The 24,939-nt window shown below is 37.4% G+C and overlaps 1 protein-coding gene across 3 annotated transcripts; it reads right to left on the bottom strand.

Annotated features, from left to right (window-relative positions):
* Positions 1-1,595: 1,595 nt before the first annotated feature.
* Positions 1,596-18,656, bottom strand: Znf583 (zinc finger protein 583). Of its 3 annotated transcripts, none has more exons than XM_005413302.1 (5): positions 18,567-18,656; positions 16,952-17,049; positions 13,573-13,699; positions 13,072-13,167; positions 1,596-3,808 (listed from the first exon to the last, which is right to left on the bottom strand). In XM_005413302.1, the coding sequence occupies exons 2-5, from the start codon at positions 16,958-16,960 to the stop codon at positions 2,331-2,333; spliced, it is 1,710 nt and encodes a 569-aa protein (XP_005413359.1). In that variant the 5' UTR covers positions 16,961-17,049; positions 18,567-18,656; the 3' UTR covers positions 1,596-2,330. The 3 variants fall into 3 exon arrangements, with proteins under 3 accessions (XP_005413359.1, XP_005413360.1, XP_013364715.1); XM_005413303.1 differs by having other exon boundaries at positions 13,072-13,164; XM_013509261.1 differs by lacking the exon at positions 18,567-18,656 and adding an exon at positions 18,377-18,536.
* Between the last annotated feature and the right edge of the window lie 6,283 nt (positions 18,657-24,939).

The following is a 24,939-nucleotide window of genomic DNA, read 5'->3' as shown; positions in this document are numbered from 1 at the left end:
TTACATTATCCCATGTGTTTAATGAGGTCCAGAAGGAAGAAAAGTTTTGCACAAGAAACCCTTGGTTTTCCCAATGAAACTTCTGATGTTGGCAAATTGCTTATCTGAAAGGTTATACAAATCATACTCTCCTACATCAGTGTATGGCAGTAGCTCCTTTCCTATGCATTAGCATACAATTTTTAAAATCAATATAGTGAAATTTTGATTTCATTGGCTTTAACTGTATTTCTTCTGATCACAGTGAGACTCAGTATTTATCACATGCATACCAGTTATCTGTTGCCTTGTTATACAGTTTACTAATAGGAGGAAAAGTCATTTTATAATTAATTTGTATGAACACTTTTATGCTAAGGATATGGATTTCATAGGTTACATAGACTGCAAAAAATTTTCCCAATCTAGGGATTAAAGAATCACTTATACTATGTTTGCTCATAAAGAACTTTCATACTAGTTACACAATCTATGATTCTGTGTGCGGGAAGAGTGAAGGAGGCATTTGGCTTCCACTCAATTATAAAGGATGTTTTCATTCCAGTGTTAGTGTCCTCTAATGTTTACTCCACAGCCAAACAACTTGGAAGTTTGCATGTAAAATGAAAGGATAATTTTTGTACAGAACATAATTAGATTTTCTCAGTACTCTTGTTTTCCCCAATACTGAGACCACTGATGTGAAATGTCACTTATATGCATTTTCTTTTATGCATATCTGTATGAATGTGTATGTTCACACAGTATTTCAAAATTTAAAAAATGACTCAAATTTTATAAGATAAAAGCTGTAGATTTCTACTACTGACATCTGTATAATACTGAAAATTCTCATAGTGGATTAATGTATAGTCACATTTTCATTTCTATACTCCATTAAACTTTGATCATTCTCTTTGTATCTATATTTATAGGTGCATTTGTTATTCCATTGATTGAATACTCAAAGACTTAACGAGCCAGGAAATAGTAGACCAGGATGGATACAAGACAACAGGGAGTGTTTTGAACTTTGGAGAACTATAAAGCACAGGTCCTCCTAAAGGTTATTACTATTCATTTAAAACTCAATGCATATCATATCATGATTGAGGGTAGCCAGAGTATTGACTGACCTATAGTTCTGGTTTTTCTCCTTTAGCTTTGGAATTTTAGAAATGTAACAATTTTTTTTTTTTCTTCTTGAGACAGGGTTTCACTATGCAGTTCAGGCTGACCTTGAACTCATTTTGTAGCCCAGGCTGGCCTCAAACTCACAGTGATACTCCTGGCTCAACCTCCCAAATGCTGAGATAACAACTTCTTTTAAATAATATAGGTTTGATAGAGTTCATTCGCCTGAAATTAAGAAAGAGTCTCAAACTTACACTTTATTTTCTATTATTCTTTGGTCACTGACCAAGTTTCTGTATTGTGTTTTAAATTAGCATTTTGCTTTTGTTTACATGTAAATGATGACTATATCTCAGTAAATGCTACCTCTTAAGTTTTTTTTCTTAACTAGCTTCTGGCAACCTGCATATCTATATGATGTTATTTTCCTTACCAAGTCATAAATCCACACATTCATCTTGAAATACAAGCCACCATCTTACTTACATCATCATAAAATCTAATGATCATCCTATTTTATTAGATCTTATGACACAATTTTACTATTTCTAATTAAAAAATCTTTACCCTCTCCTGTTCCAGTGTTACTTCTTATTTTTGGTTCATGGTCAGCTGTTTTTGTGTCATGGTTCCTTTTTATTTTACACTCATATCTGAGTTATTAGTTTATGCTAGGCACTCTGATGAGTAATTTTCATGCATTATTTAATTTTCCCATTGACTTTTGAGGTAGTACCAATATCTCAACAATATGAATAAGACTAAAGTTTACAAAGGACAAAATGCTATGTCAAAATTAGGGCTAAAAAATGGAAAAGCAAGGACTGGAACCCAGAACTTTTTAGTGTTGGTACGAGTTACTAAATCTGGGTATCTTCAGGGAATTAGATGGATACTGACGTAAGGGCTTTGGAATGCAGTGTGGAACAAGGAATTGGGGGTCAGGGAGATCTTTTAGGCTATTTTGAGGAATGTCTATTTTAACCTAAGAACTATGGGATGTCATTGGGGATTTTAAGGAGAAACAATAAGATTAAAACTTTTATATTAAAAAATAAAAATTTGGTTGGAATGCGGGAAACTGACAAAGGCAATGGGGAATACAGGGAGACAACATAGAAAGCTATTTTTATAAGGATCTATGTTAAATAGATTAGTGTATATTGGACAAAGATGATGAAATGAAGTGGATTAAAGGGGTCAGATTCTGGACAAATTTAGGAGATAAAGCCCACAGGTCTTGGTAACTGATTGGATGGGGAAGGTGAGGGAGAGGAAAAGGTCAAGAATGCTTCCATAGTATGAATTTTCTCATGATGAGCAAGATGTGCACGTTGCCTGAAAGATTTTCTGCAATCTTTGCATTCATAGGGTCTCTCTCCAGTATGAATTCTCTGATGAAGAGTAAGAGATCCACTATAGCTAAAGGCTTTCCCACAAATATTACATTCATAAGGTTTTTCTCCAGTATGAATTCTCTGATGTTGAGCAAGGCCTGCATTCTGGCTAAATGTTTTCCTACATTCCTTGCACATATAGGGTTTTTCTCCAGTATGACTTCTCTGATGTTGTGCAAGTGATGAACTGTTGCTAAAGGCCTTCCCACATTCAACACATTCATAGGGTTTCTCCCCAGTATGAACCCTTTGATGTTGATCTAGGTATGCAACCTGGCTGAAGGCTTTTCTACATACTTTACATTCATAAGGTTTCTCTCCAGTATGAACTCTCTGATGTTGGGCGAGGTGTGCATACTGGCTGAACGTTTTTCTACATTCTTTACATTCATACGGTCGCTCTCCTGTGTGAATTCTCTGATGTACAATTAAGTATCCTCGATGGCTGAAGGCTTTTCCACACACGTTACACACATAAGGTTTCTCTCCTGTATGAATTCTTTGATGTTGAGCAAGGAATGAACCATTACTAAAGGCCTTTCCACATTCAATACATTCAAAAGGTCTCTCTCCTGTATGAACTCTCTGATGCTGAGTAAGATGTGCAATCTGGCTGAAGGCTTTTTTACATTCTTTACACTGATAAGGTTTCTCTCCAGTATGAACTCTCTGATGTTGAGCAAGGTGTGCATTTTGGCTGAAGGCCTTCCTGCATTCTTTACATTCATAAGGCTTCTCCCCTGTATGTATTCTTTTGTGTTGAGCTAAGTTTGCACTCTGGCTGAAAGATTTCCCACATTCAACACACGCATAGGGTTTCTCTCCAGTGTGAATTCTCTGATGGAGAGTAAGGGATGAGCTCTGATTGAAGACTTTCTCACATTCATTACATTTCAAAAGTTTCTTTTCCACATAAACCTTCTTGTATTTCATTTCAACAGATTTTTTCCGGTAACTTCTCTTTTGTGACTCATGTTTACATCCTCTTTCTTTTACAGGGAAACTCTGTTGTACATCTAGTATTGAAGTCGGTTGGAATGTTTGCCAAGACTTACTACATTCATTACTTTGATCTTCAGAGAGGATTTCTTTATGAGTGATGACCACCTGACTAGAATGTACTGCCTGACTTCCCAACTTGTTTTCAAACCAGTCCTCACTTTCACAATTTTCTTTTAAATTGGGGTAATCAAGGGTGTAAATAAGATGGCTTCTTTCCATTGTCACTACTTTGGCTGATTCTTCATTAATATCTTGCTCTGATGAAAATTCACTGGCTCTAAATATAGACTCCCAATCTAAAAAGATATTAAGAAAATAAATATGTGTTGTATTTATTGATTATAAGATAAAAAACTTCTAAAACAAAATTAGAAAAATAAAATACAAAAGTTTAAGGATTTGACAGCTTTTAAAGCAGTCTAAAAACTAAGATTACAAACAAAAAGGGCTAAGAAAAACTGATTTAGGAAGTAAGTTAATCATATATAAGCAGTAAACTATATCAGAAAAGCACAAAAAAATTGAAAGGTTGTCTAAAATTATCATTTTATATTTAAGGTAGCTATACAATCTTCCAACACCTTTCCTCTCTTGTTGCAGGTTATCCTGCATTCAACTTAATTTAATTACCTTTAAGAAATAAAATTTTAAATTAATAATATATAACCAGTATAATACTTTTCCATTGGACCCCCAGACCTAAAAACATATCAGAATGCACATGAAACTCTCTGGTTAAACTTCTGCAGTTGCAGAAAGTTCTTCATGAAAATCATTTCCTACATGATAAATTCCAACTAAACATAAACTTCAACTGGCCCCTCAAGTTAATTTTGTATCAGACACCTTGCTTTTATTAACACAGAATTAATCTTCTGGCTTCCATTTTTCAGTCCCAAATCAGAGCACTTCCTTTTTTTTTCTTTTCATTTTAGTACTGAAGATTAAACTAAGGGCCAAGGGCCTTGCACATACTAGGCAAACATTCTACCACTGAGCTACACCTCTAGCCCTTTGCTTCTTGTTTTAAGATAAGATTTTGTTAAACTGCCCAAGATAGGTGGGATTATAAAAATGCACCATTAGGCCTGGCTTCAGATCACCTTATACTTGCTTCCACCACTTTAGCCAAATGGGTACTCGTTTTATGCCCACTTTAAGAACATTACATTTGCTTTTCTTTGTCTGGAAGGCCTATGTCTCAGTATCTGCTTACCCAATCCCATAATGCCCTTCTTCACTTGAGGTTCTACTTACAAATTCTCTCTTCACTATGACCTTCCTTGATCACCCAATATAAAATTGTACATATTTATCATTCTCCATCCTTCTACCTCACTTTTATTTAACATATTATATGCTAATTTACACTCTGTCCTCACCAGACTATAAACTTTCATGCACAGGAACTTCTTTTTCTTTTTTACCTTGGACATGCATTGTCTAGAAGAGGTTGGACATGTAGAAGGTGCTTAGTAGCTACAGAATAAATAATGAACCAATAACATGAAATATCACAGTAACTCATTTTCTCAGAATGATTTGCTTACATAAATTGAGTAAATGGCTAAAAATAAATGGAATATTACCACTAAACTAGATATGATACCTTAGAGCATGAAATTGAATAGAAAAAAATACTAAAGACAATATCCTTTGAGACTCTAAATCCTGCCTCAGTTCTCTTTCAAACTCCAATCTCCCCTCTAATGAAACAATTAAGATCATATTCATGAGGATCTCCTGGAATGTCAACATGAAAATGAAATCCTGAAAGCTCATTGGTAGAAAGTATGAAATGACTGCAAGGTAGCATTGAACCTAGTTAAATGAAAATTTAGTTGCTAAAACAGTGACAAGAAGGTACAAATACAAATACAGTCATTCCTAATATTCTCATTAGACTGAAAAGTTTATATACTAAAATCATTATAACAATGATTCTCAAATTTTATTTTTTATTATTTATTTAATTTTTGTCTTTTTGAGACATGGTCTTGCTATGCAGTTCAGGCTGGCCTTGAGCTCACTTTGTAGCCTAGGCTGGTCTTGAACTCGCAAACATCTTCCTGACTCAGCCTCCCAAGTGCTGGGATTATACGAATGCAATACCATCCCCGGCCTTGATTCTCAAATTTTAGAGTACATCAGAATTATCTGAGGAACCTGTTAAAATAGATTACTATGCCCCAGGGGCTGGGGATTTAGCTCAGTGGCAAAGCGCCTGCCTGGCAAGTGCAAGGTCGTGAGTTCGATTCCCGGTATCGGAAAAAAACTAAAAAAAAAAAAAAAAAAAAAAAAAAAAAAAAAAACCAAAATAGATTACTATGCCCCATGCACAGAATTCTAATTGAGTAGGCCTGAAATGAGGTTAAACAACCTCTATTACTTTTTTATTTTTTATTTGTTGTTTTTTTTTCTGGTATCAGGAATTGAACTCAGGACCTTGTGCTTGCCAGGCAGGTGCTATGCTGCTGAGCTAAATCCCTGGCTCCATTTCTTTTTTTTAAAAAAAATGTTTATTAGTATATGTTTGTGATACAGAATGAATGTACTCATCATGGGGAGAATCTACATTTTTAGTGAGTCCCCAGGGGATGTTGCTGGTCCCAGACTATATTTTTAGCACTACTGTCCAACAGTAGCCACTGAAAGGTTAATATAAAAATGTATATCTAAAGTGTTCCAAAATGAATAAAAATTCTAAAAAATATTCTAAGAAGTCAAAGAGATAGATAAGAAAGAGAAAAGAGGCAGATATGGTGGCACATGCCTATAATCCCAGCCCTCCAAGGGCTGAAGCAGGATGACTGCTACAAGTCCAAGGCCTTGGGCTACATAGGGAGTTGAAAACCACCCTGAATTACACAATGAGATCCTATCTCAAAACACCAAAAAAAATGGGGGGGGAGCCTTCATGTACAAATAAAAGAGTAATGAAAAAAACAATTTAATGGCAGATTCAAATAAAATTACACAAATAATTATAGATGAGTATCTCTTATTCAAACTGGCACGAAGAGTTTTGGATTTCAGATTTTTTTTGTATTTTGAAATATTTGTATATACATACAATGAAATCTCTTAGGAATGGGCCCTCAGTACGAAACACAAAATTCATTTATTTATTCATTTTATTGTTATTATGTTTTGGAGATTGAATCTTGCTATGTAGCTCAGATGGCTTTGAATTTTCAATCCTCCAGTCTTAGCCTCTAAAGTGCTGGGATTATAGCTGCGTGCCACCATGCTCAGCTCTTTATTTTTGATTCATATATACCTTATACATACAAAATAGATGTAATTTCATACAATATTTTAAATAATTTTACAGCTAAAACAAGTTTTATGGTGTGAAATGTTCCACTTGTATCAGAGTTTCAGGGTTTGGAGCCTTCCAGGTTTTTGGATTAGGGATGCTCAAACTGTGTATTAAATACTAATTGACTAAATATCCACTTACAAGGTAGTGAATGGATAAAAAAGGAAGACCCAATGCTGTCCACAGAAAACTCATATTAAATATGAGGATACAGTGCAAATAAATAATAACTAGATACATAAAGATGCACCATGCAAATTGTAAGCATCAGGCTAGAGTGCCTATATTCCTATCAGATAAACTTCAAAACAAAAGTACTGCCAAAGACAAAGAGAACATACCATAATGATAAGAGGGAATTCATTAAGAAGAAATAATTACTAATATGTATGCATCTAATACAGAGCCTCAAATAAAAGAAAAATTTGCAGTGTAAGTAACAAATAGGTAACTCCATAAATCATACTAGGTAACTGTAATATGAGATGCTCAGCAACTAACAAAACTAGATAAAAAGTAATAAATATATAGAAGATCTTAACAAGATGAATGATGCTGATGTAATTTATATTAACAGAACAATATGCCTAACACTATACAACATGTATTCATGTGTGATCAGTAAGACAGACCATATGCCAGGCCATAAGTCACATGGCAATAAATAAAAGTACTGAACTCAAAGAGAGTATGTTCTTCAACTTCAACAGAATTAAATAAAAAACAAATAATGATGTCTAGTAAACTCCAAACACCTGCAAATTAATCTATTTCTCTATAATTCATGGGTCAAAAAATTTTACAGAAGCAATCAGCAAATATCTTGGAGTGACTGATAATGTAACATCAAAATTTCTTGGATATAGCTTAAATAGTACTTAAAGCTAAGTCTGTAATTTTAAAATGCTTATATTACACAATTAAAGTACAAAAATCAATAATCTAAGGTGCCACTTCAAGAAGGAAGGAAAAGATCAAAATAAATTCAAGGAAAATAAACAGAAACAAAAAAGCTAAGTAGAGAAAATAACAAATTAGAAAACAATCAACAGAGAAAATAAATGGTAAGTAGGTTCTTTTAAAAGATACCTTATCAAGAAAAAGCGGGAAACAGAAATCAGCAACATCAAAACTTAATGAGAAGTTATTACACATCTTATAGACATTGAAAAGATAAGAATATTACAAACAACTCATTAATAAATTGGGCAACTAAGACAAATGTACACATCCCTTAAAAAAACAGCCTATCAAAGCTGATCCAAGACAAATTAGATAACTTGGAATAACTATCCAGTAAACCTGTTACATAAAAAATACTAATTGGCACAGATGTCCTCACTGGTAAATTCTACCAAAAATTCAAGGGAGAAATAATAGCACTCTAGGCAGCCAGGTGTGGTGGCGCATGTCTGTAATCCCAGCACTTGGGAGGCTGAGGCAGGAGGATCACTGTGAGTTTGAGACCAGCCTGGGCTACAAAGTGAGCTCAAGGCCAGCCTAAACTGCATAGCAAGACCCTGTCTCAAAAAGACAAAAAAAAAAGCACTCTACCTCTCACAAAACAAAACAAAAAAACACCATTTGTTTTCATGAGGCCTGCATTATCTTGATACTGAAGCCAAGTAAAGAAATTACAAGAAAATAAACCCGAAGACCAATGTAGCATATAAGCGTGTAAAAAACTTACAAAACTGTGGCATATCCAGGAATATATTGAAAGCATAATCTTGACCAAATAGAATTTACCCCATCAGTATGGTTTACATAAGAATGTCCTCCCAAATCTTCATGTGCTTAAAGTTAAGGCTTTGAAAGATGATTAGATTATGGGGTTTATAGCTGGCTTGCTGTTAGGAGGTGGGACCTGGTGGGAGGAAGTGGGTCACTAGAGGCATGGCCTGGAAGGGTTTATTTCCCTTCTTGCCTCAACCCTTCTCACTCTACCTCCTGCTGCCATGCAATGAAATGTTTCTCCTTTTGTTTGCCATGCCCCACTATCTTGGAGCCATCTGACAATGGACTAAAACCACTACAAGCTGTGAGCTAAAATAAATCTCTCTTTATCTTGTGGGTGTTGGGTATTTTGTCCCAGCAATGAGAAAAATATGATACTATGAATACAAGATTGGTTTCATACTTGAAAATCACCAGTGCAATTCACCATATTAACAGAGTAAAGAAAAAAATCACAGGATCCTTTCAATAGATGTACAATGACTATCTGACCCATTTATTATAAAAAATAGAAAGGAATTACTCTAAGTTGATTAGACATCTAAGAAAAATCTATAGCTTAATCAAGATAACAATGGAAGATAAAATATGTTTTTTCTTAAGATTGGTACAATACAAGTATATTTGTTCTACCACTTCTTTTCAACATTGTATAGGAGGTGCTAGCTATTGCAATATATCAAGAAAAAAGAAGGCAAGGATCAGAAAGGAAAAAAGAAAACTGTACAAAAAATCCTCAGGAATCTACTAAACAACTGCTAGAACTACTACAAAATGTATCTAGCCCAGTCATAAGATACAAAGTTAACATAAAGATTGTTTTACATTTTTTGCATACCAGCAGTAAACTACTGTAAAACGTAATTCAAAAAATTCTATGTGTAATAGCACTCCAAACTGTAAGACTCTGGAAAGAATGTGTAAAAGACATACAACACCACTATATTTGCTACTTTAAAATATTCCTAAGAGAAATAAAAGAAACCTGTAATAAATGGCTTATACCATATTCACAGATTAGAAGAATCAATGTTGTTAAGATGTCAATCCTTCCCCAAATGATGTGTAAATTCAACATAATCCCAACCAAAATCCAAGCTTTTAAGTAGAAATTCTCAATTTCATTCCAAAATTTATATCAAATACAAAGCGATCTAAAATAGTCAAAGCAGTTTTACAAATAGCACCATCTGATATCAAAATTTACTATAAAGCTACAGTAATCAAGACAGTGTGGTTCTGGAGAAAGGATAGACATGTGAATCAATGCAACGAAACACAGTACAGAACCAGAACCACACAACACATGTATTTAACTATTTTCAGCAAAGGTACTAATACAAAGGGGAAGAGACAGTCTTTTCCAACAAAGGGTAATGAAGAAACAGTATATTCATAATGGAAAAAAAATGAGCCTCAGTCTTTAGCTCATAAAAAACATCAAAATTAGCTCAAAGTGGATCACAGACCTAAACGTAAAAGCTAAAACAATAAAACTGCTAGAAGAAAATCTTTATGACATAGCTGTAATGACAATTTTTAAAAAATAATAGAATTTAAGCAAAACAAATATTTCTTAGATACAAGCACTGACCAAGACAAATTAATAAATTAGATTTTATAAAAATTGAAAGCATTGGTCCTATCAAAGATAGCAGCAGAAAAACAGACAAACCAAAATTGGCACACATATATTCCAGTGTGTATAAAATGAAAACAGCTTGTTTGAAACCTATTCAGAACTCTTATAACTCAAAAAGACAACCCAATAAAATACACGCAAAGATTTGAACAAACAGTTCATGAAAGATACATTTATGGCCAATAAACATATAGAAGGTACTTGTCATATTATTCAACACAGAAATCCTTTTTAAAACCACAAAACAAACTAAACATAGTGGTACATACCTATAATCCCAGCACTCTGGAAGGCTGAGGCAGGAGGATCACAAGTTCACCCCAGCTTAGGCAACTTAGCAACTTAGTGAGACCATGTATCAAAATAAAAACAAAACAAAGCAAAGCAAAATACAAACAATAAAAAGGGCTAGGGATGTAGATCAGTGCAAAGGCCCTGGGTTCAATCCCCAGCATTGTAACCAACCAACACAAAAATGAAAGAACAAATGACAAAGGAACCATTAGAATGACTAAAATTTAAAATAGTATTTATTGACAATACCAAGATTAGATGAGGGCACGAAGCAGCTGGAATGCTCACACATCACTAGAGATAATATAAAATGGTATAATCCCTTTAGAAAACCAGCAGTTTCTTACAAAACTGGCCATGTAACTACCATATGTTGAATTTAAACTGAATTTAGAAAAATTAAAATATATGTCTACATAAAGTTCTACACATGCTAGCTTAATAGCAGCTTTATTTACAATAGCCCCAAACTAGAAACAACCACATGTCTATGACTATATTTATCTATTCACAGTGAATACTATTCAGTGGACTACTACTCAGCAATAAAAACAATAATCTATTCAAACATGTACCAGTGTGGATGAATTTCAAAATCATCATGCTAAGTGAAACAAGCCAAATATAACATAAGCCACATTGTATGGTACAATCTAATCTAAAATGAGAGAGATCATTTGGCTGGATGAAATTGGAGGTGGAGAGAAGGACAGACTGTAAATGTGTGATGGTTTCATGATGATAGGGCAAGAGAGACTTCATTTTCTTCTTGGAACTCCACTTTAAGAGAAGTCACTTAAAGTTCACTTAAACTGTAATTAACCTCCCTCACCTTGGTTAGTCATAAACCAGAATAGAGTTATAAAATGGGAACAGAACAAACAGGACAAATTGGGAAGCAGGCTAAATTTTAAACCACAATGGTCATCTGGAATCAGGCTGACCAATGTTGGGAAGGTAAACCTTGTGATAATTGTGTGACATTCTTGTAAAATTCCCAAAAATGAGGTAATGGTTACTATGGAAACCTAAAAATGTACTTAAACCAAAGGTGAGACCCAGATCAGGGTGGATATTTTCTCTGATTCCTGGTCAGAAACTGTCCATCAGCTAGCTCGCCAATAAACCTTTGTTTGTTGCTGCCTTTTCTGTCTCTTGTGAGTCTCTGTCTCATTAGACTCGCTTGCCATATCAATGAGTGTATGCCAGCGTCAAAATTCCTCAAGCTACAATTTATATAGATCCAGTTTACTCTCTAAATATTCTTTGATGTTAACTTTATCAGATCAACTACAATAAAACAATCTGATCAAAATACAGCAAAACCAGAATAATATCTTTTAAACAACTCTTGAGTAAAGGGTAAATTTAAAACTGTAGATTATATAAGAAACAGCAATAATGAACCCATACGAGACAGGTGAAGAAAGAAGAAAATTCATAGCCCTTAATAATTTTATTGCTGAAAAAAAGAATTAAATTAACTATTAGCCTTTCTCTTCAGCAATATGTACAATGAAATAAATGAGAAAACAGAAGGAAAGAATAAGAAAATAAGCAAAAATAATTGAAAAACAGAATGTTAATAGTAACAAGATAAATCCCTAAGTTAGGTCTTGAAAAATAAGTAAGTAAAACTGATTTATGAGTTGTAGCCTAATACATTCTTTCAAAAATAATAACTATATAAATAAGAAATTAAAATTTAGAACTATTATAAAAAAGTACACATAATTATGAGATCACTTTGTTCAATGGAAATAAACCTGATAACCTAAATGAAAAGGATACTTATCTAGGAAAATTAAAATGCTAAAACTTAAAGACATAAACTATAGAGAAGTAATTTATTTGCCATGGAGGACGCTGAGAAAGTTGTCCAAAGATCTACTTTCCCACAAAGCCCTCAGCATCAGTCTGTACCTCTTAAACTCTTAAAACTGGTGATATGCATTTCCATTGACATCTCTAAATCAGAGTTCTTCTCTAAGCCTCTTTTTCTCAGTTTCATTGTACATTGCATTTCTAGACTTAGAAATCCTCACATCTCATAAAAATAAATTTCTTCTGTTTCCAGCCAATTCATCTATTTTTTTCCCCTACTAATCTACTTTCTTCTGATTGTTTCATTAAATAATATCTTCCTCCAGTTACCAGACATAAAAATAAACTAGAGATGCTTTCTTTTTCTTTGATGGTTTACAAACTTATGAGTAAGTCCAAGAACTTAACAGGATGCTGTGCTTAAAGCAGAAACTCAGGGAAAGAATAAATGAATTATAAATATACTGACCCTTGAATCTGAAAAGAATGAATAATTGGAAAGGGAAAAAAAGTGCAGATTTTTTAAAAAATAGAATGAGTCAACTTGTATAAAACTAAAAGATAAAGACAAGAAAACATTGTGATATTTGAACCCACATAACAGGAATACAGGTTAACAGAGAAGTCAATAATTTGTGAGACAACACAGACAAAGAGAATACATGTATAACCTAGAACCTTTCAGATCAGCTAAGCTCTTTCTGCAATGGTATGTACTTTCCTAGTTCTTTCTCACTCACCAGGGCATATGTCTCTTGTTCCCTCCTTCATCATCCAGGGCTCTTTTCCTTGTTCCAATAATGAGATCACATCTGGCTTAGAAACAGAAATTCCTGCTTACAAGAAATAAAAATGGAATTAGCTACCCCTGAAGATCAGAGCAAGTTATTTGGTCATCAGGAAGATGTGGGCATTGTAGGAGGGAAGAATGGGGAAGATGTTTCAGGAATCATCTAATGAAGCTAACAACTGTGAAAAACTCAATCTATTTTGCAGAGTACAAAAGCTTTTGTTTTTGTTTTTAGAGAAATCTTGCTATGTTTCTCAGGCTGATCATGAATTTCTGAGTAAAGAAAACCTTCTGCCTCAGCCTCCCAACTACATGGGACTACAAGTGGGTACCAATACACCCAGCTTAAGAAAGAGAAATTTAGTTTGGGAAGCAAAGGGGAGACTTCCCAATCATATCACTGGAACACAATCCTTTGTGCAGATTCTGAATTATGGGAAGACCTCCTTACCCAGTGATACCAGGCTCCTATAGTTCTCCAACATCACCTTCCTGTACAAATTCCTCTGCACAGGGTTCAGCCATTCCCACTCTTCTTGAGTGAAATTTATAGACACATCCCCAAATGTGACCAAATCCTGAAATGACAGAAACACATTCTTGTTCAATTAGTGTTCAAGTCCAGACACAGGCCTAGGTTAGAGTGAAACCTCTATACTTTTGAAGAAACATCTTGTATGCAGCAAAAATTTCAGGCAGGATCCAAAGTATGTCAAAGAACTGCTAGAAGATTTCTCTGGCTCATCCTGATATTCTGTTATAAGAAATATACAGTTTCAAGGAGAATTATGACTGGTAAAGAAAAGACATAACACATATATGCACGAAACGGCAATAACTGAACACTTTAACCATCAAATATAAAATAATAGGTTATTCACACTGAATGCCTCAGCATTTCTCAATTTGGGGAAATCAGGATATACTGGGGCAGTAAAGAAGATTATTACATAACAAGTAACGAATGTATATTATCTTAAAAGTAACCACTATGAGATTTATAAAAATTATGTATAATTCATAAGAAAATAGGGGAGATACCTGATTTATCCAAAAGAAGGCAAAAAGGAGAAACAAAAGGATAAAAAGCAGATGGCATAAGTGGGAAAACCCCACAAATATCATAGTTTTAATATACATCTGTATGTAATAACATTAAACCAAATGTACTAAACACTAATTAAAAGACCAAGGTTATCAGGCTGGATTTTAAAAAGCCAGCCAACTATGTACCATTGTCAGCAACTGCACTTTAAATATATACTTTTTGGGCAAAACTTTTTGAAAGGTATTAAACGTTTTTTGAAATGCATTAAAATTTCCCTGGGAAATTCAATGGGCCATAGCACCAAGAGACTATGATTCGGGAGGCTTAGATGGGGGTCTGGGAGCAGCACTTGGGCTGACAGGCTTGATCTACTCTGTACATCACACCCTGTGTTTTCTCTTCCTCCTTTACCAACTCAGACACAGGAAACAGAAGGTTTATGGGCCCTGCTGTCCTCATTTAACTCGCAGATGAAGAATTCATTCCTTTGTTCATTCATGTATTTATCTGGCAAGTATTTACTGACTGCTACAACTTACTGGACACTATTCTAAGAGTCAGAAATACAAAGCTACAAAATAAAGTCCCTTCCCTTGTAGAGTTAAAATTCTACCAAAGCAGAAACACATCAAAAGTAAGGTCATACCATAGCAGGTAGTATAAAACACTGTAACAAAAAACAACAGTGAAAGGTGATTGAGAGTGCCAGAGGTGTTTACTGTACATAAGACAGTCGAGGTAAGCCTAAATGAAGAAGTAATGGTATTTAGATAAATTGAGAGAGCAAGTCACGCCAATGTCTAGGGAGGAGAATTAACGAAATGGGAGCACATGCAAAAGTTCAGGCAGGGGTCTGGTAAGTTTGAAGGACAGCAAATTGATCAGTGTGACTGGAATGAAGAGAGATAAAGACTTGTGGAAAACAAGGTCTGAGATAGCGAGGAGCTGATGCACACAGGGTCTTACAGGTCAGTGTAAGGGTGGGATTTCATTCCAATAAGATGGAAAGCCAATGAACGTTCTAAACTGGGAATGAAACAGGGTTCCCTGCAGCTTCTCCACAGTTCTTTTCTTTCACCCTCTCCAAATTATCATTCAGTATCATCTATGTTACTGACCCCCAGTGTACAGTACAACTCATTACATCTGATTCAGCCACCAACTGGTAGCATGGATGTGACACGTTCCTCCCTTGATCTCTTTTTCCTCATCTGTGAAATGAACAACTTGGACAAGCTCACCCCGTAATTTTCTTCCTTGTGTTAGCGTTTCATGGATCTGTTCATCCAATACACTGGCTACTAGCTACATATGGCTATTTGAATTTAAATCAATTAACATTAAAAGTTCACTTTGATGCAGATGTGGTGACACATGCATGTAATTCCAAAACTCAGGAAGGCTCGGGCAGGAGGATCACAAGTTTGAGCTTAGTGACTCAGGTAAGACCCTGCCACAAAATAAACAAAATAATAATAATAATAATAATAATAATAATAATGGAGATGTAGCTCAGTGGGAAAGCCTAGCTTTAATCCCTAGTACCACCAAATATAAATCATTTTGTTAGTCACTTCAGTACATACAAGTCTCCATAGCCAGTTATGGCTAGTGGGTACTATATTGCTCAGAGAGGATACAGAACATTTCTATTATCGATCATTACAGGTATAGTGCTGCTCTACATGATATCTGAATCTAGGTTAACCTCCTCTTTATAACCATTCTCTATAAGCAGCTTTTGTGTTTTCAAGAATATTGAGCCTATGGAATCTCTGTGATGAAAAATGTTTTTACTAATTGAATAATCCACCTTTTCACTGCCCATTTAAAATTATTCTAGTATATTATATAAGAAGCAAAATAGTAGATACTAAATTCTGTAAAGGCAATGTCTATTTTTATTTGCCACAGGACTCTGCATGTAGTTGTTTTTAATAACTATATGTTCAATCAATGTTTTCCATTCCTGTAGAATGTTTACACCTGCATTTATTTCTAGACATTATATATTCATTTTTTCATTTGTTTCTTCTAGGTGGTATTCTACACTTAATTTCTTTTTTTTTTTATAGCTTTTAAAAAATGTAGATTCATCTGTTTCCCTCATTACTTTTTCAGAAAATGTCCCTTTTTCACATTAATTCACTAATCTTAATTGGATGACCTAGAATATCATCATTGCGGCCTGCTATTAACTCAGGATGTCCCTAAAATGAACCTCACTACTCTCTCAACTCTTATCCTTCAAAGTTCACAGAGTACCTAGAAGAATCACTGCTTAGCTGACCTACACTTTAATACTCATCCAGATAGATCTCATTCCACAAAATCACCTTGAAAAAGAGACTGTGCTGTAATCTATGATTAAGTCTACCCAGTGGCCCTCCTGTCTTGCCCATGTTTCAAATGCAGGTAATGGAGAGCTCAATGCTAGCATTCACACGAGAACACCTCAACATCCATGAGTCACATTCCCACAAGGAAGGCTTTCATATCCCTTCCAGGCGTCTGTTTTTGCCTCTTGAGAGTTCTTAACCGAGCACTGATCCCATAGGAGGTACTGAACTAATTCTCGAATAGATGAAAAAACTAGCTCGGTAGAAAAAGGAAGTTTGTGGTCTTTTTAGGACTTCCTTTTTTTTTCTGGAATGGAAACCTTTGAGGAGCAAAGTCACTGGATGAGATGTTGTCAGGATAGGAAGTTTAAGAAGAAAAGCAAAATGTTCATGTAACCTGAAAAAAATGGCATTTCAGGGAAGAAAGAAGAAACATTTCTTACCTTGGACATGGCTTTAAGACTTTGAGAATTTATGATGGTTCTGTCCTCCTCTTTCACGTTTCTTTACGGGAGAAGAACAGTATCCTGAGAAAGCAGGGCTGGAGAAGAAAAAAGAAACCATAAAAATGCTAGGTCTTCCCCGCAGCTCCCAGCTTCACAGGCCTAGAAACTCTTTTTTCCTCTTTTTCTTCCCCTACAGAGGTAGATTTGAGGTGTCACTGAATGAAGTCAGTTTAACTGAATTTACAGTCCTTTTCCCCATGTGCTTTATGTCTAAAGACTACAACATATATTTTGTGAATAACCAATCTCCCCATTTATATTTATGAACAGTAACAGCAATTGCAGAATGGTATTATCAAGCAAGGTTTTCCCACCTTTTCATGTGTGAAGGTGTTCCATTGGTGATTACCAAGGTCTCATGGTCATAAATAGTTGAGCCAAACTAGAAACTAGGTCTAAATTTTTACTTTTTCTATGAGATGATGATGATGAAATGAAATATGTCCCCACCCTTTCCACAGAAATGAGAGATAAAGTTATTGAGTGAGTGCCCTAAAAAACATCTTTACACAGAGTATGCATCAGAAGGGCCATATGATCTGGAAGACACTGAACCAGAGTCAGGACACCATGGTCCCAGCTTATAACAAAATGCACCTGAAAACCAAGCCCATCACTTTCCTGAGCAATTTCTTTGGGGGTAGGGTGTGTGTGTGTGTGACAGACACAGGGTATACATGAACACTCATCAGAACCATTAACCATGAGTTCTTTTCCTCTGGACTTTACTGTTTTGAAGAATAAAGCATTGAGTAGGAGCAACACAGCCTAGTGGTAAGACACCCTAGTTCTGGGGATGACCACCTAAGTTCAGTCAGACCACCATACACACTCAAACTCTGTTCACAGCGTCACACCCTGATCATGTTCCCCACCATTACACCTCCTCAATGCCTCCGTCTCAGAGAGTAACACAGTTTCACACATACAGTAGTGGCAGGGGCTGTCAGTGTCGCATGCACCTCCTGCAGCTTCACTGTCACGGGGTTGCTCACACATGATGGCAGGGTCTCACGCTGGGACATTCTCAGTCTCACATACTGTCACAGGCTCCACACACAGGGTCTCACATTGTCACACAGAGAGTCATTTCCACAGCCTTAGTCTCACGCAGTGCTCACAGACGGTCTCACACTGGCATGATCGCATCGTGTTACACAGTCACATGCGCTGTTTACACAGTTACACACTGCGGCACGGTCTTGCACTGTCACAGGTCCTCCCCACTGTCACGGTCACAAGGGCCTCCCACGGCCACACAGACGGTGGCATGCTCCCACACGGTCACAGATCACACGGTCTCTCCGGCAGTCACAGTGTCACGTTTTCACACCATCCCATGGGTCTCTCTCCCGCTCTCACACTGTCACAGGTGACACGGTCCTCCCCGCTGCCACACACCGTCCCATTTTCACACGGTCAGTCTCCTGTGGTCACGCCAGGTGGCACGGTCTCACACCGTCACACAGTTACATTTCCACACCGCCCACGTTTTCCGCGGGCTCCCTGGGTGGCTCGCCTGTCCAGACCCCGGGCACCCGCGGGTCCTCACCGCCTCCCCTGCCGCAGGCCCGAGGTCCGGCTCCTCAGGCGCCGGCCGCGCTCACAAAGGCACCGCGCGCCCGCGCCGGCGGCCAGGGCCGCGCAGAGGCCGCTGGGAAGTGGAGTCCGACACGGGGCGACGCGCGCCAGGCCTGCGCGGGCTCCTTAGACTGCGCAGGCGCAGTGGACTCGCCCAGACAGTGGCCGGTTGGTGGCTTGTCGCGACGGGCTGTGAGCGCATGCGTAGGGCCAGCCACACTGGGCAAAGGCGCTGGCTGCACAGCTTTGATTAAAGGTCCCTCCCCCTTTGTGTGCCTTATGTTTGTTCTCTGCCTCACCTTTTCTTTCTTCATTTATTGAGGGCTTGCAGTGTGTCAGGCACTGTTGTGAACTCTGGAAACAACACTGGAGAAGCAGACAAAATTTCTGACCTTCTTAGACCTAACATTCTTAATCCGAGACTTAAATTGAAGAAAATGATACTGATTTATATATATTATATATATATTTAAAATTTTTACTGATAACATATTCTAGTAGTTGTTTTGAGACAGAGTCTCTGTATATTTCAGGATGGCCTTGAACTCACTGTGTCGCCCAGGCTTGCTTTGAACTCCCTGAGATCCTCCTGCATCAGCCTCCCGAGTGCTGGGATTATAGGCATGCACCACCACTCTCAGTTAAACTGATACACATTATAAAGGAAAAGGGTATTAAGATCATGCAGTTATTTGCTATCTTTTCCATTATTCAACCCTTGTTTGAAAATATTTTATAACAACTCATATCCTTAGACTTAACTACCATTCATATTGTAGGAAATTGGTTGTCTTAGGAAATTTGTCTCACCAAAGTCACCAATGATAAGCATTATATAAACTGAACAATTTTACCTTGGTATACAAAATAATGTAGTTATATTCACAAAGATAACTAAAACATGATGAAACAAACAAATATGGCTAAAAGGAGAAATGGTCAAATAAGTAACAGTACAAAACTATACAACTTTTAAAACAAACATGTGTGACAACTGTCAAAATGCTTTTGGGTTACTTTATTTTAAAGGTGAAACAAACCTGTTACACTTGTATTAAGACTTCAGTCCCAGAGAACTGTTCCTGAGTGTAAAAAGAAACACAATCACAAAAATTGTAGTTGATTGTTTGATTGTTGAAATTATGAACATTCACTTTTCGGATCAGACCCACAAACTTTAAGGTAAACTTCCAGAGTTTTTTAGGCTTTTCTGCACTTCAAAAACATATAAAGATAGGGGCTTCTTTACACTTAAGAAGTTGGATTGTAACATTTTAATTAATTTATTTATTGTTTCTTGAGACAAGATCTCAAGTGTCATACCTGGGGACCTGAAGAGGTACTTTGGTAGGTGAGATCCCCAAGGAAATGTGGGGAGTGGCTGAAGACGGAGAATGATCATACATGCAGGGCGGAAGCAAGGCTGGACTGAGAACAAACAGTGCCTGAGGCAAGCCAGGTGAACAAGCTGCTCCAGTCCAGAGACCACCAGACACCCAAGGCAATCCAAGCAATTGGTTGCTAGGCAGAGGGGTGTCAGGTGACATCAACCTACCCAATGTATAAATAAACACACTACAGTGGGTAAGCAGCTCCTTTTCCTCCCATCTGATCCCACCTTTCTCTATCTTGTCTTCAACTCTTCACCTTCTTGCTCCCATTCATGGTCCTTACCCTGGGAAGAGAGCTGTGCTGGCTGTGACAGGGAAAAGAATGCACTTTGGGTAGACATCAGTTCAAAAGGCAGGTGGCAGCAAGAGAGCAGGCTGTGTCTTTATTATTTTATTATTTATTTATTTATTTATTGGTACCGGAAATCAAACTCAGGACCTCAGCCTTGCCAGGCAGGCACTTGTGCGGCTGAGCTATATCCCCAGCCCTATTGTTTTATTTTTATACAGGTAGTTATCTCATATTTACATTCTTTCATGTTGAGTGAACTAGCACATTCACTGTTGTCTACTGTTAAGTGACCCTTGTGTAACTGTTCCTCAGTCTGTGCCTGCAGTAGATAGCAGAGCTGTGTCCTCACAGTTGGCCAGAGGCATCCTTACCCACCCCTTGACCCTTGCAGCCTGAAGGAGTCTATCTGGAACGGTACCTGACACTAAGGCTAGCCTTGAACTCAGTAGCTCAGGCTGGCCTCAAATTCACCGTGATCCTCCTGCCTCCGCTGCACTGGTACTGGGATTAGAGCTGTGTAACACTACATCTGGTTTCGACTGTAACATTTTTTCAACCATTATCTCTAGTTTCTTCTATTGGCAGAATCTTCTACAAAGTTTAATAAGCCACTAAATGAGTTGAAATTACTTTAATTCCATTAAAAACCACATTTATTCTTCTTAAATGGATAATCAGCAGATGTCTGCCTACCATATCAAAGTTTATTGAAATAGTCTCTGCAAAATCTTGAGTTGTACAGGTAACACATGGAATCCACAGAGAAAGCCCTATTAAAAATATTTTGGCTTGCAACTGCATAAGGAAGTGTCAGGACTTCTTGGGTTTTCCGTGTACCCTGGGAAGGAACAGAGGTGGGAATGAGGAAGAGACAAATGAAAGACAAATAGCCGGGTCAGGTGGAGATCTTCCCTCTCTTAGGCCAAGGAGAGGAAGTGCTCAAGAACAGTAGAGCATTTATTTATTCCCTCGAGAGGTTGATATTAATTTCAGCCTCTCTATCCAGCCATTAGTTAACAAGCTGAAACAGCACGTTTACAGGCTTCAAGGCGCTCCCGTGTTCTTGGGCTGGCTTCATCCTGCATGCATTAATTACTTTGTAGCTTCAGCTGCTCCCAATAAGATGCAATATGTTTAGTCACAGGTTAGTATTGGAGGAAATTTAAGCCTGTAATCCATTTTGAACTATCCTCATCCCACTTTTGGCTACAGATGTCCAGTTTTTCTAGCACTGTTTGTTGAAAGACTACACTTCCTCCACTAAATTGTTTTTATACCTGTCAAAAATCAGTGGAAGCTGGACTTGTAGCATTCTCCTATTTTCCTAGATCTTTGAGAGGTTGAGACAGGAGGACTGCACATTTAAGATCAGTCTGGGTAATTTGGCAGTTTAGTGAGACCTTAAAGTATCAGTGCAAAAGTCTTGGGTTCAACTTCTAGTACAGGGAAAAAAATTAGTGGAGATAGCTGATAAGAACTTGTATCTAGAACACAGAAAAAACACTTAACAATTCACTAACAAAAATACAAATCTTGTGATTACAGGTGTCAAGAAAGCAATTACAGAGCCATGAAATAGTTACAGAGCTAGGCAGCTTCAAAGAGAACAAAGTTTTTAAAAGAGCAATTTTTCCTTGTACAGTTTTTCCTTTTCAGTGGTAGCTCACTCTGTGTCTTTTGGACCAAGGAGTACTTTTATTTTTGCTTTTTCTCCTTTCCTCTTCTGTTTGTCCCAAGTTCATTCTGTAGAGCCAGTTTTTTCCTTATCCCGTCACCCCTCACCCTTCAAATAAACTTTTGGCACTGCTTTTGGCTTCTCTCATTCAATTGTTTGAGGAAAGAAGGGCCTGTAATATTTTTAACTAGCAAGCCATTTCTAAAGGAATTACCCTATAATAGTGGTGCACACCTGTAATTCCAGCACTGAGGAGGCTGAGACAGGAGGCCTGTCACAAGTTTGAGGCCAGCCTGGATTACATAGTGAGTTCAAGGCTAGCTTGAACTATAAAGTAAGACCCTGTCTCAGAAAGCCATAGGGAAAAAAAAAATACAAATAGCACATTTTTTTTAAATGGACAGTGGACTTGAATAAAGATGTCTCCAAAAAAGATATATAAATGGCTTACAGGTACATGAAAGGCAGGTGACATCACTAGTCACTGGGGAAGAGCCAGGGAAACCACTATGGCACATCACTTCATGCCCATTAGGATGGATAGAATATAAACGATAACAAGTGCCAGCAAGGATGAAAAGAAAACGGAACCTTCCACATTGCTAGTGTGAATGAAAAACGATGCTACTTTGGGAAACATTCTGGAAGGTCCTCAAGAAATTGAACACGTGGTATGTTAGTTTGCTGAGGTTGCCGTAACAATACCACAGACTGAGTGTCATCGCAACAGAAATTTATTTTCCTGCAGTTCGAAGGCTGGAAATCCAAGGATAGGTGTCAGCAGCTTTAGTTTCTCCTGAGACTTCTCTCCTGTGAGACCAGAGGAAGATTAAGGCCTACGTGGCTTTGTCTGTGAGCCCAATGAGAAAAGCATCATGTCGGGATGATGGCAGTTGCAGTTCTAGGGTACTAAGTTTATATAGCTGAGATTAAGTTGTTTACTTGGACATGTACTAAATGGATATTGGAAGACAGATGAGCTTTGTGTTACTTGAATTACTTGTATCCATGTCTGGGTGAATAAAGGGAAGCTGAGCCTGCTCAGGGCTCCTCTACCTTACAGAAAAGAGCCCCCTGGCTCCCTGTAGGAGAGGTCTGCTCTGTCATTCATCCTCATTTGCCCTTGGGTCATGGGAACAAAGAAAGTAGTAGGATTAGCTCTCTACTTGTAGTTCCCTGGTGGGGAAAGCTCAGAGGAGTGGGCTGATTCCTCACAGGTGCTGCCTGGGAAAGGGACCTGGGACTGATGGTACAGGCCAGTCTCCAACACTCTTAGAATTCTCTCTTCACATGGTTCATCTCTCCATGTCCACACATCCAGGCTGTCCTTGCTTCTTATAAAGACCCCAGTCTTAATGAATTTGTGACACCCTAACAGCCTCATTTTAACTGACTCACATTAAGGACTATTTCCACATACATTACATTCTGAGTTATTGGAGTTATTCAGTATATGAATTGAAGGGGGGCATTCAGTCCATATGCCCCATTCCTGGGTTACCGTATGACCCAGGAATTCCAATTCTAGCTGTATAGCTAAGATAGTTTTTAGTTCAGGGAAGTGTTGGCCAATTTTTGTTGAATTTAATCTTGACACTCTCTGAACTCAGTCACTTCTTCTAGGAACATTTGGTTTGTTTTTGTAGATTTCTTCAGATTTCCTTTGTGGACAATCATATCTGCACATAGAAAGTGTTTTATTTATTCTCTTCTGATTTGCATTCATTTAAAAAAATTTTCCAGTATGTTGAATACAGTGGTGAGATAAAGTGCCTCATCAGTATTACAGGTGAAGCATTCCATCCTTCATTAGTAAGCCTGCTGTTAGCTGTAGGTATTCTGTGGGTAAGGGGAAGCTGCAAGGATAGGAGGCCATGAAAGCCACAGCAACCTGTTCTCCTAAAAATAATGTGAGAAAGGTAGATATTTGTGAAGGAACAATAATGTTCATTCTGTCCTCCACAGTCAGGGGTATCTTGCCCCGAGATGCTGTCTACTAAGCTCATTACTCTAGATTTTTGCCCCTTCTCTGGCTCCACTTAATGACATCCAAGGGAACTTGGACCATGCTTTGCGAGGTTGGGTGTTTAGTTTTGTAGATGCTAGGGAAGAAGTCTACCACTGGCTCCATTTAATGACATCCAAGGGAACTTGGACCATGCTTTGCGAGGTTGGGTGTTTAGTTTTGTAGATGCTAGGGAAGAAGTCTACCACTGATCTACACCCCCAGCCCTAGATGTGATCATTCATGGCCTCTTTCCTCTAGCACCAGACAATTATTTCTTTTGCTGATTTCAGGTCCAATTAGGTGCTCTGCTAAGTATGTGTGTGTAGTGGGTGTGGGAGGCAGAGGCGTGATAGTAATGCATGCTGGGTTTGAGAATCTTTTTGCAGATGTATATGTTAGGTGCTTCTCTGAAAATATATTTCTAAAATTTGAAATATGGAAATACAGTATTTTGAAGGTGCTATGGTCTGAATGCCCCACTATGCATATGTTAAAATCTAAACACGTTCCCACTGGCTTCATATTTCAAGGACCTTCTATGCAAGGAAGGCAGACTTGTACCCAAATCAGTACCTTAGAAACAAGAAAGTTATGAAATGCTAGAAAAATTGCTTTGGCAGCAGAAATATTAAACTACAGCTCAGTGTCAAACACAGGATGCAAAGTATAACCAATTAGGTCTTTTAAATGAAAAAGAGAACTAGTCCCTCATTTACTGAAAACCCTGTAGTTGTTTTTATGAATGTGGCCTTTAGTCCTCATCTCCTTGGTATCCAGGACCCTTTGAGGAGTCTTAAGAAGATGGTAAGAATACTTCTTTGAGACATGAAGGTAGCTAAGCAGGTTCCCTAAATCAATCCATGCCTGAAATCTACTCTATACCTATACTTCTAGCTATAAGGGACAATAAATGCCTTGAGTGTTACATCCAGTTAAGAGCTTTACTCTTATCTCTGCCTTATATTTTGTTGGAGATCA

This window comes from Chinchilla lanigera, unplaced genomic scaffold (assembly GCF_000276665.1).
Source record: "Chinchilla lanigera isolate Chin_1 unplaced genomic scaffold, ChiLan1.0 scaffold00166, whole genome shotgun sequence".
In the NCBI taxonomy this organism is placed as follows: domain Eukaryota; kingdom Metazoa; phylum Chordata; class Mammalia; order Rodentia; family Chinchillidae; genus Chinchilla; species Chinchilla lanigera.
This window is presented reverse-complemented; position numbering and strand designations above follow the sequence as displayed.